Source organism: Juglans microcarpa x Juglans regia, chromosome 5D (assembly GCF_004785595.1).
Source record: "Juglans microcarpa x Juglans regia isolate MS1-56 chromosome 5D, Jm3101_v1.0, whole genome shotgun sequence".
Taxonomy (NCBI): Eukaryota; Viridiplantae; Streptophyta; class Magnoliopsida; order Fagales; family Juglandaceae; genus Juglans; species Juglans microcarpa x Juglans regia.
Genome location: NC_054602.1, coordinates 18104440 through 18123899, shown reverse-complemented (window position 1 = coordinate 18123899; position 19460 = coordinate 18104440). Strand labels below are relative to the sequence as shown.

Below are 19460 nucleotides of genomic sequence, written 5' to 3'. Positions count from 1 at the left end.
ACCCATCATTGGCCATTCCATCAACGGCTAGATTTTGTTTTATACCACGACCGAGCATTTTGGAAGTTCCAGGGTGGAAGCTTCCTCTTATTCTCTGCTCAACACCGATCCAGATCTCCCTCTCCCTTTCTTGGCTCAACTACCGCTTGGTATTGCATTGGAACCTGAAGGGGTGGTGATTGGAGCATTGTTGGCTATTATAGCACAGCTTTCTATTGAGTACCAAATGAAACACTCTTGAATAAGGAATAGCAGTTCTCGGAGGGCAGCGACCATCCCTACCCTTACGAATGGAGCCAATACTTGCACGACATTATCCGAATTCGACCTTGAAAAACCTTTTACCGTGGTCATCCTCCTCTCGGTTGCTCAATGCTTAACAAAGCTTGGTGGCAGACCCGAAGCCCATGTGGAAGCTTTAATGGGTAAACTGAAGTGCTCTGAGAACATGGTAAATGTGATAATGGACTGTGGAGTTGTTCCAACTTTGGTAAGGCATCTCCAAACACCAGCAGTGGTAAAAGAAGACAACAGTCTGATGCCTTGTGAGCATGAGGTGTAGAAAGGAAGCGCTTATGCACTTGGACTGTTCACTGTCAAACTAGCACATCAACAACTCATAGTTGATGCTGGAGCTCTACCACATCTTGTGGATTTGTTAATGACACTAAAGAATGGTGGTAACTCCCAACCTCATGAAAATAGCTGCATTAAAACCCGTGTCAAGATTGAAGGTGGTATCCCTCCTCTTGTTCAATTGCTCGAGTATGCGGGTAGAAGGGTACAACGAGCAGCTGCAGGGGTCCTACAAACCCTTGCATTAAAAAATGATCACTACAAGAAAACTGGTATTTTCCAGCGATTATAAAATTGCCAAAATAAAAAACATCGTAAATAATATTAATCTCGTCGATTTAGAACTCGCTGCAGCCGTCTCAAATCGCGTCTGCCCTCAAACGCTAGGTTTTCATTAAAATGAATTTCTATGGCGAATTAATTTGTTACTTGAGACGACTTTGTGCGCCTCAAGATGAAAATTTCCTTTCGTCACTGTGATTTTCGTTGCGATTGAAGCATGGGCGCCAAAGCCTTTTATTTTTCCCCCCAACTTTATTTCCCCCATGTCTGCCCACTTCGACGCGCGAGAACTCTTCTACACTTCGACCCATTGCACCAAAAACTCCATTTCCAAACCCTGCTATCTCCGACCTCTCCAGTCTTCTCTCATGGTGTCAACTCCCCCGTCGTGAGCTTTTGGCCCATTTTCCGAGTCCCATTTCCCCACACCGGCCTTCTCCTTTCCGTTCGTGGTTCACCAATTTCACAGAACTTCAAATCCCACAACCAGCTACCCTAGTGTTCTCCACTGCTCATATTCTCTCTCTTTGGGAAGCTAGGTCCTACGTTTCCGGCTCCCTTTACAAATTTCAATTTCGTGCCTCCATTTCGACATAGAAGTTAATATTTTGGGGTTTTCAAGAATGATCGATCGTGGCTCCAGGTATCTCTTGCTGCCATTGCATTTATCTTCCCCCCTCCACAAGTAGGTTGCATTACAAATTTGTTGTTGTTTTTAGATCTACAATAATTTTTTTCCCTCTGTGAAACTGATGTGCATGTTCCTCTATTTTTTTGCGGTTTAATGTTGTGTATGATCTGCCTCTTGTGTTTGAGCTGCTCAATCAGTTGTGGGTATTAGATATTCACCAAATATATATATATATATATATATATATTTTGGCTTATCAGAATCTTTTTCTTGTAGAATTTATGGCTCAGTTTTTGGCTTATCAGAAGATTTTTCTTGTAAAATTTATGGCCCAGTTTTTTTTACCTTATTTACTGTAATTAAGTGATTTCTTATAATGCTTGAAGAAAGTGGTGCCATTTTTCCTATAGTATATAAAGATAGAGGAGTTGTTGTACAAAAGCAGGGGATTTCCAGACGCTACCATAGCTCATTTCACATATAGGTCTGCTTATATAACTTACTAATGACAGGAAAAAAAAAACAGTTAAGGCTAGAGTCTAAAGGTCCAAAACTCAGCCTCTTAAAAAAATAAATTCAGGTGTTTTACTTTTGAGAAAAAAAAAACAACATTCAATACTGTCAATGGTGTATCCTTGACATCTACATGCATTCATATATAATTTTTTTCCTGAAATTCATGATTCCTATGTACATTTCGGACATAGCGGATTTGATAATGTAAATGGTGTATCCTCGACATCTACATGCATTCAAATATAACTTTTCCTTAGAAAATCATGATTCTTATACCGCCATTACAACTGAGCGAAATCAGGTTTTCTAGAGCCTTGTTTAGTAATGAAATGAAGGAGTTCTTTTTTAATCTTACAAGTTACGAAGATGTGCTAAAATTCCTAAGATATAATTATAGGACACATTTCTTAAAATCTAAGTCATTTTTTTTTTTCAATTCAGAATTAGAGTTATATATATATATATATATATATATCAAGCAATTTATATAGTATATATGGTCTTAGCTAGTGAATTGTGTCACACCAACAAATATGAGCATGAATTATTTAAACTTTAATTCATCTTGCTACTTTAGAATCACCAAAAGATCATTATCTTCTCTACTTTAAATTGTGGAACCCTTAAAAGCATAAGAAGGGAATTTGTAGCTTGTAGCCTTTCAAAATATTAGGACTATGTGTCATTAACGCATTATGTGGAGGACCAAGGTGGGTTTTGATCACTCCTAAACCCCCTTTCTCCCTCTCAAGCACAAACTAAATCTCCTGATCTGTATTGTTTTATTCTCTTCTACTTTTGATCTGTTATTTCTTTTATAACTTTGCTCCCGTCTATGAAGACGCTAGCCACCCTCTATCTTATACCGCTTTTACTTTCATTTTACAAGTTTTCCCCTTTTATCCAATCTTTTCCATTTATTTACTGGGAAATGTTTCTCTTTTATTCCGTTTAAAACTGCTTCCCGATCCTCCCTTAGCTGATCTCATCTTGATTCTACTTTTATTATCCTTCCAAAAACTATTACTATCTAGAGCTACTCATGATCTATTTTAACCTAACAATAATATGGACATAGTCTACGGTCACTTGCTGAATAATGCAGTAGGAAATAAATAGTTTGAAATGAAAAACAGTTTACCATAAGTCTAATATGACTTGCAGATTTCTGCTCTATGGTTTCCTTAGCCTTATGTACTGCATTTAATCTCTAAGCTGTGCGAATATGCAAAATTTTTTAGTCTATCTCTCTCAAATATGCAAAATCAGTTCCAACATTTGTTGGTGTAATCAATTATTATTAAGAAATGATACGAGAATAAGAATATACCAGTGTTATCTTCAATCTCCTTAGAAGCAGTGTTATCTTCAATATTGGGTGTTGTATTTCCAACTATCCATTCCAATCCTTTATACATAAATCATGAGGACTTTATTTCTTATAATATCCGTGGAAGCATTGTTTGTAGACCTGACTTGCTTCTGCCAGTATATTAAAAAGCATTATATTATGGGAAAGTTTACAATGGCCGCTTCTATTAGAAACATAGTTTTGTCTTTGACTTGATTGAAGTACTTGAGAGTATAGTGCCTTTATGAAATAGTTGGGAGTGGTCCTTTTTCTTCTGACAAACGGCTAGTATCAGATTTCAAAGTTATTTATGTACTCATATATATATATATATATATAGGAGTTCATATATTATATTGAGTATAAAACGAACTATTGCCCTTCAGATCTGTCTAGTAAATACATTTCATTGATTAATTTCCATGGAAATCTGTTAAACACATGCACGAGCTTAATATATATTACCATTACATTAGTTTTTTCCTTCTTTTTTTTTTTTTTTTTTCCTTTGAATATGATAATGCACTTCCATTCATTAAGAAACATTACGAAGTTTTCCTCAGATAACCTTATTCACAATTTACTCAGCACCCTCCTCAGTCCAATATTGAAATTCATTCTATCATAATGGAAATTTAAATAATATATGTGCAACCCGGCCCTTTGCCTTCCCTCTTCACAAACTTGATCTGCCCATTCCTGAAAGCTCTCCCAGGTTCATCTTCGCTTGCCTGATTGGTTCTATAATAATACCCCAAGGCAGAAATAACCTATGCTTAGCAACAGATACTCCATCTTATCACTGTATACCAGTTTTTTTTTTTATATGTTTTAATTACATATGATAAAATGCAAGTATTCTTCAACTGAAAATAAATGGTATACAATTTATTCATCTTCCATTCATTTATCATCCTCTCATTATTCCATAGGGTGATATTAAATGTTTGAGAAATGTTTTTGTTATTTTCCACTTGTTAATCATGATAGAATAAAGAAGAATGCAGCAGACAGTGCACAAAGGCAGAATGAATTTCCTCAATTGTATTCCACTTGTATGGTTGTATATATACACGGTTAAAAGGAATCTAAGTTTGTTACAAAGAACCGTAGAGAACAACCAACATAGTGCCTCTACGGTGCAATTCTGGAATGTACTTCAGACTTTGATTTTTTTTCTTGCTTATGTAAAACTAATGGTAAATCAGAATTATTAATTCTAATACGCCCCCTCGAGTTCAAGGGTGTATCTACAACATTGAGACTCGACTTAAAACGTAAAAATTTGTCAGAAACAAGAGGTTTAGTCAGTACATTAGCTATTTGATCTTGAGAGCTAATGAAGCAGACTTTGAGTGAATTTGCAGCAACTCGATCTCTAACAAAATGATAGTCAATGTCCATGTGCTTTGTCCTTGAATGATAAACAGGATTTGCTGAGAGGTAGGTAGCACCGAGGTTGTCACACCATAAAATTGGAGGTTGATGTAAGGGTATTCCCAGCTCACATATTACAGTCTGCAACCAAATACGCTCAGCTGTAGAAGAAGCGATGGACTTGTATTCTGCTTCAGTTGATGATCTAGCCACAGTTGGTTGTTTCTTGGAGCTCCAAGAGATGAGATGCTTGCCTAAGAAGATACAAAAACCTCCTGTTGATCTACGATCATCAAGACACCCACCCCAATCGGAGTCAGAGTAAGCTTGCAGTGTGAGACTTGATTTTGAGGCAAAAAATAATCCATGATTTATCGTGGATTTCAGATACCTCAAGATACGTTTTACTGCACTCCAGTGAGGAAGTTTAGGGGTATGCATGCACTGACATACTTTATTTACAGCAAAGGAAATGTCAGGTCGGGTAATGGACAAATATTGTAATCCACCAACAATGCTTCTGTAAAACGTGACATCTTCAAACTCAGGGGAGTCATGTTTGGACAATTTTAGAGAGGCAGACATGGGGGAAGACATGGGCTTGGCGTGAAGCATCTTGCTTTGAGTGAGCAAATTGGTAATGTATTTACGTTGAGATAAAACAAGACCATCACTAGTGTAGTCCACCTCAATGCCTAGGAAAAATGAGAGACGACCAAGATCTTTTACAGGAAATGCATGGCCTAGGTCACGTATTAAAGATGTAATGGCAGACTGAGTAGATGATGTGATGACAATATCATCTACATAGACTAACAAATAAATCTGAGTTGTGTTGTGGGTGAGAATAAAAAGTGATGGATCTGCTCTAGATGCAACAAAGCCATAATCAAGTAACCATGTACTTAGCTGTGCGAACCAAGCCCGTGGAGCTTACTTGAGGCCATAAATGGCTTTCTGAAGTTTACAGACATGATGAGACCTAGTGGAGTCAACAAAACCCTGAGGTTGCTGCATGTAAACATCATCCGTAAGTATTCCATGCAAAAAAGCATTTTGGATGTCAATTTGGTGTAAATGCCACCCACGGGATACAGCAATTGAAAGCACCAAACGGATCGTAGATGGCTTAACCACTGGACTAAAAGTTTCCTGAAAATCAATTCTAGGCTGTTGATGAAACCCTTTGGCAACTAAAAGTGCCTTTCTTCTTTCAAAAGAGCCATCAGCGTGAGTTTTGGTGCGATATACCCATCGACATCCGAGGACATTGGATTGAGGAACTGGCGGCACAAGAGTCCAAGTGCAATTCTGAACTAGAGCAGAATATTCTTCAGCCATGGCATGATTCCATTCAGAGAATTTTACAGCTTGAGTGAAACTTGAAGGTTCATCAGGAACTTGTGCAGAGACTGTGAGACAGTGTCGAGTAGGATAAAGTGTAGTACCATCAACAAACATTCGAGGACAAGAGGAATTTGTGTGTGCACGTGTGATTATGGGAGATCTCGGTGGAACAAGACGAGGAGAGGGGGAGGAAGGAATAACAGGTGTGGAGGATTCGGGATGCACAGAAACAGAGAGTTGAGAGGAAGAGGACGGAGATACTTGTGTGGTAGGTGAAGTTGGGGAAAAAGGTGTTGGACCTGGGCCTAGAAGAGATGGACTAGAGTGTTGAGTAGATGAGCTTGAGTGAGGGTCCAGCGATGGTGTGGGAAAAATAGGTAATGAGGCCTTATCAGAATTTTGATGGGAATTCTGGGCTGAATTTGGATGAGAGGAAGACGTTGATTTGGACTGAATTTTGGAGAATGGAAAGGAAGATTCATTAAAAATGACATCACGAGAAATGTAGAGTCGTTTGTTTTTGAGATCCATGCACTTGTATCCTCTATGGGCTGAACTATACCCAAAAAATATGCATGAAGTGGATCGAAAATTTAACTTGTGAGAAGTGTATGGGCGAAGGTTGGGCCAACACTCACAACCAAATACTTTAAGAAAAGTATAGTCTGGGTCAGATTTGTATACCATTGAGTAAGGTGATTTATTTTTGAGAATGGATGATGGAAGTAAATTTATTAAATAGACGGCTGTTTCAAAAGCCTCGGCCCAATAATTGAGAGGGAGAGAGGAATGGGCCAAGAGGGCAAGCCCAGTTTCAACTATGTGACGATGCTTCCTTTCCACAAGCCCAATTTGTTGATGGGTATGAGGGCATGAAAAGCGATGGGTTATACCAAGTTGTTTACACATAGTGGTGAGAGGTTTAAACTCACCACCACCATCCGTTTGAAGAGTTATTAAATAATCTTTCAATGAATGGTAAAAAGGTTGTGAAAATTTGAAGCACATCTGATTTTAGCTTAAGTGGAAAAGCCATGTGAAGCGAGTGTAATAATCAATGAAAGAGACATAATATTTATAACCACTGTGAGAGACATAATGGGCAGGACCCCAAACATCAGCACACAATAATTCCAAAGGCCTAGTGTAATGGGTCGGACTTGCACGAAAAGGGAGTTGATGACACTTTGCTAAAGGACAATGTGAACATTGAAAAATAGAGTTTGTGGGGATAAGGGGCAAACACTTGGTGTTCAATACACGAGACACTAAGGCTAACAATGGATGCCCAAGCCGTCGATGCCATTGATCAAGAGTGGTGCGTTCGCCAAGATGCGTGGAAGGACCAGATGAAGACGAAGGCACAACAGAAGGAAAGATGTAGAGACCGTTATGTGTTGGCCCGGTGAGGAGGAGTTTCTGCATCTCCTTGTCCTTCACAGAAAAGTGATTGTCATGAAACTCAAAATAACAATGGTTATCGATGCAGAATTTAAGGACAGAAACAAGGTTTTTGGTGATTGAAGGCTCATGAAGTAATTGTGAAGAATAAAAGAAGAAGACGGGGAGTTTAGTGAAGAGTCACCGAAGGCTTGAATAGGTAGTCCAGCAACATCGCCTACTCTGATTGTCTCACTACCTGCATAAGGTTCAGATGATAAATTCAAGTTAGAAAAGTCATTTGTGATATGATGGGTAGCTGCTGAATCCGAATACCACACAGAATCTGAAGGAGAGCTTTGGGCAGTATAATGGACAGAGAGGTTTTGGGGTGCTTCCATTTGATAAGAGTGGTTGAATTGATGGCGACATTGAAGAGCAACGTGACCAGTTTTCTGACACACTTGGCAAGTGGGACGCTGGGTATTGAATGGCTGAGAGAAATTTTGAGTTGCAGAAGGACGACCACCCCGGCCATTGTAAGGGTAGCGACCTCTGCTACGACCTTGACGTCCACCCCTTGAGAAACATCGACCTCGTTGATCTCTGGTAGAGGAAGAGAAATTTATAGACGGTTCAAATGAAGAAGGAGAAGATCTGTTATTATGGGAAAGTCTGGTTTCATGTATAAGAAGAAGTTGGTAGAGTTCATGAGACGAAATGTGTTCAGACCGAGTGGTGATGGACGTCACAAAGGACTCATATGAAGGACCTAGGCCATTGAGTAGGTAGGTGACAATATCCTTATTTGAGATAGGTGCCCCATTGGAGGCAAGAGAATCAGAAAGTTGACGGACTTTCCCAAAATAGTCAGAAATATTTTGATCACCTCTGGATAAGTTTGTAAGTTGAAAACGGATTTGAAAATGTAACACCCCGTATTTTTTTTAGTATATTTTTTAATTGAATGATTATTTGTTATTAATTTAAAAATTTATTCTCTTGTTTTAAAATTGTTGGATTTTTAGTGGGTTTATTTTTATGATTTTAATTTTGTGAAATTTATTTTTGAAGTGCTTTCTTTAAAATAATTATTGTTATGTGTTTAAATTTCTTCTCGAATTAAATTAACTTCTTGTTGGGTTTAATTATTTATTTTCATTTTAATTACTGCGTTTGAAATATTTTACTTCACTTGCTGTTTTAAAACCGTTTCCGTTGAATCATTTTTTTGTGACCCAAGTTGTGAATTTTGGACCTCATTTCTTTTCCCTCTATTTTTTTTTTCTCTTTTCCTTTTCTTTTTCTTTTCTTCTTTTTTTTTTTCTTTTTTTTTTTCTTTCTCCCCTGGGTTCCCTTCCTGCGCAGACGTCTCTCTCTCTCTCTCTCTCGCCGTGCAACCGTCCCTCACCCAGCCTGCCGCCGTGCGCGACACCGCCCACCCCATCGTGCTCCCCACCGGCCGGCGACCTCACCCCTTCAATTTCAGCCCTCCTCGCGCCGCCGTTAGCCCCCACGCACCACACCAAGCCGCGGCACTCATTGCGCCGCTGCGCCGCCGTCGCGCCACCTCTTGCCACCATCTTCTCACCACATCATCCTCGACCTCTTGCCAACCCATTGGACCCAACCCCACCTCCGATCCGTCACCGGTGAAGCACATTCATCAACATTTCCGATTTGGGTATTTTGACCTTCTACCGCCTTTTGCGCCGCCACCCACGGCCAACCACCACCACCATTAGCTTCACCGACATCCCTAAGCCCTACCCTATCAATCTCGGGTCTTCGTTTGCACTCGTTCAAAAGTGAGTTTTTGAGACCCACGGCGACAGTGCATTTGGCACTGTTTTGTTGCTGCGTTGCCGCTTCTAGTACCTCCGTGATCTTTCAAAAATTATATTATAGCATTGTGACGATTTATAGTCGACTCGACATTTTGAGGAAATTTCTGAAAAGCTAAGTTGCCCAGGTAAGCGGGGTTCATATACTAGTTTTGCATAAAACAAATAAAATGAGGTTGACTTTGAGAATAAATATGTTTACTTTTTTGAAAAGAGATGATCTGAAAACAACCTCAGATGTTTATTCTGCATATGCATAAATTCTACATAAGAGAAAGTATTTTTCTGTCATGACTGGTGTAGACATGAGCTAGTTTTGTGCACTTTATTTCTGAACTATGTAAAAGAGCGAATAAGGAATTCTAAAAGTTTTGTTATGAACAAATGAGAATGTTTTGTTTATGTTTATCTCGAACATGTGAAATGATCTGAAGCTTTTCAGTGTTTTGTTTTTATGTGATGTGTCATCTGAAAACATTGGCATGAAGTTCTGATTCTGTATATGATTGTAATCGGATTTTCGATGAGATCCGTTCTGTTTCTGTTAAGGCCCAGCCACGGGTATAATGGTGGTTTATAACCCTACCACGGGGGTGAAACATGGTATACGGCCCAGCCACGGGTATAATGGTGGTTTATAACCCTACCACGGGGGTCAAACATGGAAAATGGCCCAGCCACGGGTATAATGGTGGTTTATAACCCTACCACGGGGGTCAAACATGGTATTGTCCCGATGTGATATTAAACGATGATAAGATTATAATGTTTCAGTTTAGAAATGCCAACGGATTCTCTTTTTGGAATAAGTATATTTTTTTTTGAAAAATTTCGCTCTAATGTTTTTGTACAAGTTTTGTTTCCGCATTCTGAAAGTAAATGTTTTGTTCGGCTTATCGAATGTTATAAATGCTCATGTTTACATGCTACTATATGCTCTCTGCTAGCTGAGTTGTCGATAACTCACCCCGTTAATCTTCATAATATTTCAGATGACATCGATGGCTCAGCTGAATATCAGTATTAGAATCTATGGAGAAGATTAGCATTGATTTGTTGTTGAGTATCTCATAATATTAGTGTTGGTGTTGGAGGTTAATTATCTTTCTTAAGTTTGCTTCAATGGATTTAGACGGTTTATGGAAACTATGTTAATGTTTTATTATTTCTAGTTGTTATTTGAGACATGAAGAAGAGTTTATTTTATTTGGGTTATTGGATTGAATATTGGATAAATGAGTTTATTTGATTTATTTAATTGAAGTTTTTACGTTCGATTTGAGGTTTGAAAAATAGATATATTCTTGAATTTGGAAGTACTCTAGCCTTGTTAGAGCTGATTATCAGGTTTTATGAGTTAACTCTCCGGACCCTCGGGGTCGGGGCGTTACAGTTGGTATCAGAGACAGGTTTGAATTCTGCATACTATAAACCTTGGAGGTTTAGATTTCTGTGGGATCATAGGGTGTAAAGATTTCAGTGTAGGAACTTGAGGAATTTAAGAATGATCATGTGGATATTTAAGTTCGAGATTCTAAAAAACTTATGATTGATTTTGATGGGATTTGAAGATTTAGATCTGGTAAGTTTATTCTGTAGGATGTAGGACATGACCTGGAAATAATCTTTATAAGATTTAAGGTTTAGATTTTTGTGGTTTGGATTCTAAAGATGTACTAGAGTTTAGAGCGATGTTGGGTTTACAATATAAGATGATAGGAATGACTATATGTGCTGGTTAAAGATATGGCTAAGAATGGGTAAAACCATGTGTACAGTACTAGGAAAGTTTAAAGGTTTAATTGTAAATTATCGTTTTATTTAAATTGAATTTATTAGTTTTGTTTGATTTTATTTTATTCGAATTGGAATTATGTTATTTTTATTTATTAAGTTTATTTTATTTTGTTCGTTTCGTTCGAAGCTGAAAAACGGGTTAAGGATTAAGTTATGGCAGGATGATGGTACGACTGAGAACGCTATTGTTATATTTAGCAGAGTAGGCTTGAACTTTTATCGACTTGGTGTGCTTTTATAATAACAAGGTTTGAAAGGAACGGCATGGTCTGGGTGATCTGTTCGGGGAGTAAGATATTTGAGGTTTTCGATTTTATGGAAGTATGACACGAGGCTTTAGAATAGAAGATTGTAAGTTCAACAAACTTTAAGGATAGATTTATGGAAATTTCACCAAAAGTTTAAGGTTTTGCAGACTTTAGGAAATGATTTGTTATCATTTAATGTTTTAGATTTTGAAAGCTTTGGGAGTCGATTGTTTTATTGTTGGATATAAGTTCATCGATCTTACAAATTTTGAAGAATGATTCTGGTATAACTTAAGGTTTTAGAATTACAGATTTGAAGGATTGAATTGAAATAAGATTTAAGTTTTTAATTCCGCAGGCTTGGTGTACTAGCTTAATTTATTTTGGAGACTGGTTAGTATGTGACCATTATTATGGGGTTGATTGAAGTTGAGTTATTGATATAGGGAAATTCAAGGGGATTATTTCTTTGAGGATTGAAGGTATTGGTCCAATTTGGATAATAATTGTTATTAATTCGAGGTTTTAGTGGCAAGTTTTGGGATTATATCCATATCAGATTTAAGGATAATAGTTGGTGTAGATCCAGGAATGAATTCTTGGTGAGTTTGAGGAAAGTGTGTAATAGTTCATGGTTTTGGAGATAAAGAATTTTCTATCAAAATGTGATAGGAGTTTTCTGGTCATTAGGTATGGAGCTACCTTGTACTCGATGGTGTTGTTTTTTTTATGAGGACATAAATTTTATGCATGTGGCGAATTATTAGAATGCGCAGCAGAAGCGTGATATTTTGGTTATAATTAGGAGTTCAAATTTTGTGTTGTTTTTGAGAAATTAGTCGTGACTTAAATTTTGAGACGATACTTGTAGTTGGAGACTAATCGCTCAGTTGTACCAATTATGTTATTGATGATTAACTTTGGAAGTGACCATTAGGTTACCAAAGGTAGAATACAATGAAAATTTGGAAGTTATACCGTAGGAGTCAATTGGGGTCAATACAGATTTTCGAATAGAGCTATTAATCTTTGGGATTCATTGGATGTTGTATTAAGACTCTTGTGGAAAATGAGATTTTGGATATCATAGCCATCCTAGGAATACTGGACGTGTTGTGCCACTGGGGGATTAGTACGAGTTTGATGGAATTGCCTATGGAAGGTTTAGCGTGTTCTGAATTGTATCTTCTATCCTGCTTTAACGTCATGTTTGACCTTTCAAATTTCGAGGACGAAATTTTTTAAGGGGGGAGAATGTAACACCTCGTATTTTTTTTAGTATATTTTTTAATTGAATGATTATTTGTTATTAATTTAAAAATTTATTCTCTTGTTTTAAAATTGTTGGATTTTTAGTGGGTTTATTTTTATGATTTTAATTTTGTGAAATTTATTTTTGAAGTGCTTTCTTTAAAATAATTATTGTTATGTGTTTAAATTTCTTCTCGAATTAAATTAACTTCTTGTTGGGTTTAATTATTTATTTTCATTTTAATTACTGCGTTTGAATTATTTTACTTCACTTGCTGTTTTAAAACCGTTTCCGTTGAATCATTTTTTTGTGACCCAAGTTGTGAATTTTGGACCTCATTTCTTTTCCCTCTATTTTTTTTTCTCTTTTCCTTTTCTTTTTCTTTTCTTCTTTTTTTTTTCTTTTTTTTTTCTTTCTCCCCTGGGTTCCCTTCCCGCGCAGACGTCTCTCTCTCTCTCTCTCTCTCTCTCGCCGTGCAACCGTCCCTCACCCAGCCTGCCGCCGTCGCGCCGCCGTGCGCGACACCGCCCACCCCATCGTGCTCCCCACCGGCCGGGGACCTCACCCCTTCAATTTCAGCCCTCCTCGCGCCGCCGTTAGCCCCCACGCACCACACCAAGCCGCGGCACTCCTTGCGCCGCTGCGCCGCCGTCGCGCCACCTCTTGCCACCATCTTCTCACCACATCATCCTCGACCTCTTGCCAACCCATTGGACCCAACCCCACCTCCGATCCGTCACCGGTGAAGCACATTCATCAACATTTTCGATTTGGGTATTTTGGCCTTCTACCGCCTTTTGCGCCGCCACCCACGGCCAACCACCACCACCATTAGCTTCACCGACATCCCTAAGCCCTACCCTATCAATCTCGGGTCTTCGTTTGCACCCGTTCAAAAGTGAGTTTTTGAGACCCACGGCGACAGTGCATTTGGCACTGTTTTGTTGCTGCGTTGCCGCTTCTAGCAGCTCCGTGATCTTTCAAAAATTATATTATAGCATTGTGACGATTTATAGTCGACTCGACATTTTGAGGAAATTTCTAAAAAGCTAAGTTGCCCAGGTAAGCGGGGTTCATATACTAATTTTGCATAAAACAAATAAAATGAGGTTGACTTTGAGAATAAATGTGTTTACTTTTTTGAAAAGAGATGATCTGAAAACAACCTCAGATGTTTATTCTGCATATGCATAAATTCTACATAAGAGAAAGTATTTTTCTGTCATGACTGGTGTAGACATGAGCTAGTTTTGTGCACTTTATTTCTGAACTATGTAAAAGAGCGAATAAGGAATTCTAAAAGTTTTGTTATGAACAAATGAGAATGTTTTGTTTATGTTTATCTCGAACATGTGAAATGATCTGAAGCTTTTCAGTGTTTTGTTTTGATGTGATGTGTCATCTGAAAACATTGGCATGAAGTTCTGATTCTGTATATGATTGTAATCGGATTTTCGATGAGATCCATTCTGTTTCTGTTAAGGCCCAGCCACGGGTATAATGGTGGTTTATAACCCTACCACGGGGGTGAAACATGGTATACGGCCCAGCCACGGGTATAATGGTGGTTTATAACCCTACCACGGGGGTGAAACATGGAAAATGGCCCAGCCACGGGTATAATGGTGGTTTATAACCCTACCACGGGGTCAAACATGGTATTGTCCCGATGTGATATTAAACGATGATAAGATTATAATGTTTCAGTTTAGAAATGCCAACGGATTCTCTTTTTGGAATAAGTATATTTTTTTTTGAAAAATTTCGCTCTAATGTTTTTGTACAAGTTTTGTTTCCGCATTCTGAAAGTAAATGTTTTGTTCGGCTTATCGAATGTTATAAATGCTCATGTTTACATGCTACTATATGCTCTCTGCTAGCTGAGTTGTCGATAACTCACCCCGTTAATCTTCATAATATTTCAGATGACATCGATGGCTCAGTTGAAGATCAGTATTAGAATCTATGGAGAAGATTAGCATTGATTTGTTGTTGGGTATCTCATAATATTAGTGTTGGTGTTGGAGGTTAATTATCTTTCTTAAGTTTGCTTAATGGATTTAGACGGTTTATGGAAACTATGTTAATGTTTTATTATTTCTAGTTGTTATTTGAGACATGAAGAAGAGTTGATTTTATTTGGGTTATTGGATTGAATATTGGATAAATGAGTTTATTTGATTTATTTAATTGAAGTTTTTACGTTCGATCTGAGGTTTGAAAAATAGATATATTCTTGAATTTGGAAGTACTCTAGCCTTGTTAGAGCTGATTATCAGGTTTTATGAGTTAACTCTCCGGACCCTCGGGGTCGGGGCGTTACAGAAAATCTTTTGCCTGAGAGTGGGAGGGAAACATGGAAGAAAGAGTAGTCCATAAGTGATGAGTAGTGGTAGAGGAAAGAACATGAGTCAGGATAGTTTCAAAAAGGGAGGAAAAGAGAACATTGAGAACCAGTTGATCAGTACGTCTCCAGGAGAGGAAGGTTGGGTTGATTTTTGGATTTTCAGTTGAGGAAGCAGGAAGAAATTGGGGCGGGGTGGGAGATGAGCCATCAACAAAAGAGAAGAGGTCTTGACCACGTAGATATGCAAAGGTCTGGACCTTCCATAAAAGGTAGTTTTCATTGGTCAGTTTAGTGGTAACTATATGTGAGAAGGATGAGGTGATGGTGGAGGAGGAAGAAGAGGTAGGAGGAATAGGAGGATTGGGGGAAGATGATTCAGCCATGGATCAGAGACAGTTAGTCGCTGGCTCTGGATACCATGATAGAATAAAGAAGAATGCAGCAGACAGTGCACAAAGGCAGAATGAATTTCCTCAATTGTATTCCGCTTGTATGGTTGTATATATACACGGTAAAAAGGAATCTAAGTTTGTTACAAAGAACCGTAGAGAACAACCAACATAGTGCCTCTACAGTGCAATTCTGGAATGTACTTCAGACTTTGATTTATTTTCTTGCTTATGTAAAACTAATGGTAAATCAGAATTATTAATTCTAATAAATCAATCATCTAATACCATATAATGATGAGTGGGTATGATGATAGATTATGGTTTATTACATAAGGGGAAAATATCTTCTTTTCCAAAATAGCAAATTTCCTAATCAATAAGTTTTTCATCTAGGTGACAATGCTTAAGACAAGATGAGTTTCACACCCAGGCTCATGTTCTGTTTTAGTCAAGTTTTAGGATCAAAACTATGAATGAGTTTCATATATCTAAGTGGTGATATATGGCTCAAACGGAGTAAAATATTCTGAAACATATTAGTATGTTTGCACGAACATGCATATCTAATACATACATCAGAGTTAACTGTGTTGTGCGTGCGCAGATACAAAGACAACCATCGAACCAAATCAGGATTTGATGATCAGTAACACTAACCTCAAGGTACTTATATGTAGCGCTATCAGCAGGGACAACACCATTCTTTGCCCCAGCTTCAACAACCATGTTACATAATGTCATCCTTTCTTCCATCTATAAAGTACAGAGGATTAGAGACTTATATTGATCCACTTGAACAATCACAAATAGTAACATGGTTAACATCACAGATGTAAATTTGTACTAATACCATAGATGCAGTAAATGCGGCAACTGTCTTTTAAAATTTACTTACAGTTAAGCTTTCAACAGTTGTGCCAACAAACTCCATAGATTTATATGTTGCACCATATAAAGATATTTCACCAATAATCTGTAACGTAAAGATTGTTCAGTAATGTGGCAAAATGGAAAAGGGAAGATATATTTATTTACATGAACCACTTTATAAATATTGGCTCATGCAATAAAAGTGCTTTATTGTATAAGGCTGCATCAGGAGCATTTAAAGAAAATTCTAGACTGAAGGAAACAGATTGCAGAAAATAGGCAAACACAAAGCTTGAGGAAAATTGAAAAGCACAACCCTCCCATATTCTTTAGGTTTCTTAACTACCTGCCAATCAGTAAAAAAATGCAAAACTAAGTGACTAGAGTGAGGATGTATACAAGTGCTCGACATAACGTTAGTGTTGTTTCCAGACAAAAGGAACTAAGGAAACATATATCGTATGATAACTAGATGTGGGATAGGGGAGAACATATATAATTTGTAAAATTCACCAAGATTGTACAAACTTAAGCCAATATATGTTTGTACATCATAAAGAATTCATAGATATTAGAAACAGCACAATAACTGTCGGACAACAAAATGAAGCATCTATAAACCTTGAGCAGAAGCTTCCCAGTGCCAATAACAAGACCTGCATCAGTGATGCCAATTCCAGTGGCAAACTGACCAACCGCTCCAGTTGTACAAGTGTGAGAGTCTGTTCCCAGCAGGACCTGAAGTCAATGAAAAGGGTTTAATAAGTGGAATACAAAGGCATAAAATCAATAAATTGTATGCATTGCAATGGATTTATAAAAGAACTATACCTCTCCAGGCCTGCAATGACCTTCTTGCTCAAGAGCAATATGGCACACACCTTTGAAATCCATGTTGGCCTGAAATTTTAGGAAGTAAACTTTAAGTTTTTTTATTTTTTGGACAAGTAAACTCTCACTACAAGGAGAATGGATTAGCAAATTGAGAGTAAACAAAAAAGAGGGTAAAGCATACCTTAAAATTACTGAGGTCTTTGATATCATAAAAGTACTTGATGTTTTGCTCCATGCAGAAATCCCTCAATATATCCATGTTACGGTTTGCACGTTCGTCACTCGTAAATAGGTATTCTTCAACTGAAAATAAATGGTATACAATTTATTCATCTTCCATTCATTTATCATCCTCTCATTATTCCATAGGGTGATATTAAATGTTTGAGAAATGTTTTTTTTTTTTAATTTTCCACTTGTTAATCAATCATCTAATACCATATAATGATGAGTGGGTATGATGATAAATTATGGTTTATTACAAATATTAGTTATGAGTAAAATAAAAAAACATATCGAGACGAGCTTTGAAATTATAGATGCTTTGTCATATCAAATATTAATATACAGATTGAACTCTTTGAGCTATCATAGATCTCTTATAAAAAAACACTATGTTTTAGGATAATTCTTAAATCCACTCCACTTGACACCAAAAATTAATCACGTATATAGATCTATATACATATGTGATTAATTTAATTAATGAAAATAGGAAGGTTTTTAGATGTTTGTGAATATATTTATACACAAACGTGTGAGAGTGAGAGATCATTGATAAGTCAAAAGATTGGTGTGGGAGGATACATGCATGCATGGGGAATATAGATAAAGTGGATATATATGGATTTATGGCATGTCTCTTGAGGTAAAAGAGGGGTTTTTTTTTTAATGTTTTTTAATTCCAATATTGATGTAACATCTTATGATCAAACACGGGTTGTTAAACAAGAGTTTGGCATCGGGTCCTCTCAGGGGGCCATGGCGGCCAAGAATGTCGAGGCAGGTCGATGTTCCTTTGCAGAACTGGTCTCTGTGGTTCCGCAACCACTTCCAGAATTATCGGTGCCTCATCGTGGGCCGAAGTACGTGGATGGAGAAATATGTTTTCAGTTCACTAAGGAGGAAATTGCTCGATCTGCGAAACCTTTTCATTTTTCTATTGTATTGAAATTCCTAAGACAGAGACCCTCGTTGGATGTGATTCGGTCGTTTATACATATCCGCTGGGGATTATCTTGTATGCCGATGGTTACAGCTATGCGGAGACCAAGAAATATTTTCATTCGAATGACAAATGAGCAAGATTTCTTGAAAGCTATTTCTCGGGAAACTTGTGAGGTGAATGGGGTTCAGTATCGAGTTTTTCATTGGAAACCAGATTTTAATGAAGATGAGGAGCCGTCGTTGGTCCCAGTTTGGATTGTGTTGCCGGGTTTGCCACCAAATTTTTATCATGAATCTTTTCTAAAGATTTTCACTGCTCCGATTGGTAGATACATTAGAAGAGATAATCCAACAAAATGTGCAACTCGCACGGATGGAGCACGTTTATGCTTGGAGATGGATGCTTCAAAAAAACCGATTTCTTATTTTTGGATTGGGATGCCAGGGTCGGGACATAAGCAGGAAATTCTTTATGAGACACTTCCAGCGTTCTGTATAAATTGTAAAGTTCAAGAGCATAATGCACATACCTATAATTTGAAGAATCGTAAAGATGGAGAAAAGATTTGGATGCGAAAGAATGTAAAAGATGCTGAAGAAAAAAAAACAGAGCCACAAACTGATATAAATGTTGAGTTGGATAAAGGCAAGGGAGTGATGATGACGGAAGTAGGAATGGAAAAAGGCGATCCGGAAAAAAAGATACGGGATTGTGGTGCACACGATCAACATCAGGACGTGGGTGAAAAGGAGGGAGAGCCTCTGGAAAATTTGGAGGGACAAGAAATGGAAGTTAGGTTGATTGAAGAAAATGTATCATCTGGTAAGGAATATCATGTAGAGGAGATAGAAGAAGATGAAATGGAGGGCATGCAAATAAATGATATGGAGAATTTGGCAGGGGAGGGTTTGCTGGTAGAGAGTTTTGCTGGGGCTATCAACAAATAAAATTTGGAGAGTAATTTGAATTTTGACAAGGGAGTAGAGCAGATAGTTTCAGACTCGGAGCTGGAAAGAATACCATAGGAGAATCCTGAATGTATGGAGGATACGGTTTCTGAACCAGATACGGATTTAAATGTGGAACATTTTTCTAAACAAAAAGACTATGCCTCGGATAATGAGGATGCGGATGCTAAGCGAAATGGAGCTCGGAAAATATTTCAAAAGGTTAGAAGTTCGAATCGGGTGAGTTCTTGGCCTAATAAATTGTCTCTATGATTGGCCCTATTTTATCTTGGAATATTAG

At 37.7% G+C, this 19460-nt stretch overlaps 1 protein-coding gene across 1 annotated transcript in view; it reads left to right on the top strand.

The window, feature by feature from the left end:
• The first annotated feature begins 448 nt into the window (after positions 1–448).
• The window catches only part of LOC121265755, a 37859-nt gene continuing 18847 nt past the window's right edge, over positions 449–19460 (top strand). Inside the window, exons 1-2 of the mRNA XM_041169431.1 lie at positions 449–497; positions 609–848. Of these exons, the coding sequence (XP_041025365.1) occupies positions 449–497; positions 609–848 (289 nt within the window). The remainder of the gene's footprint in view (positions 498–608; positions 849–19460) is intronic.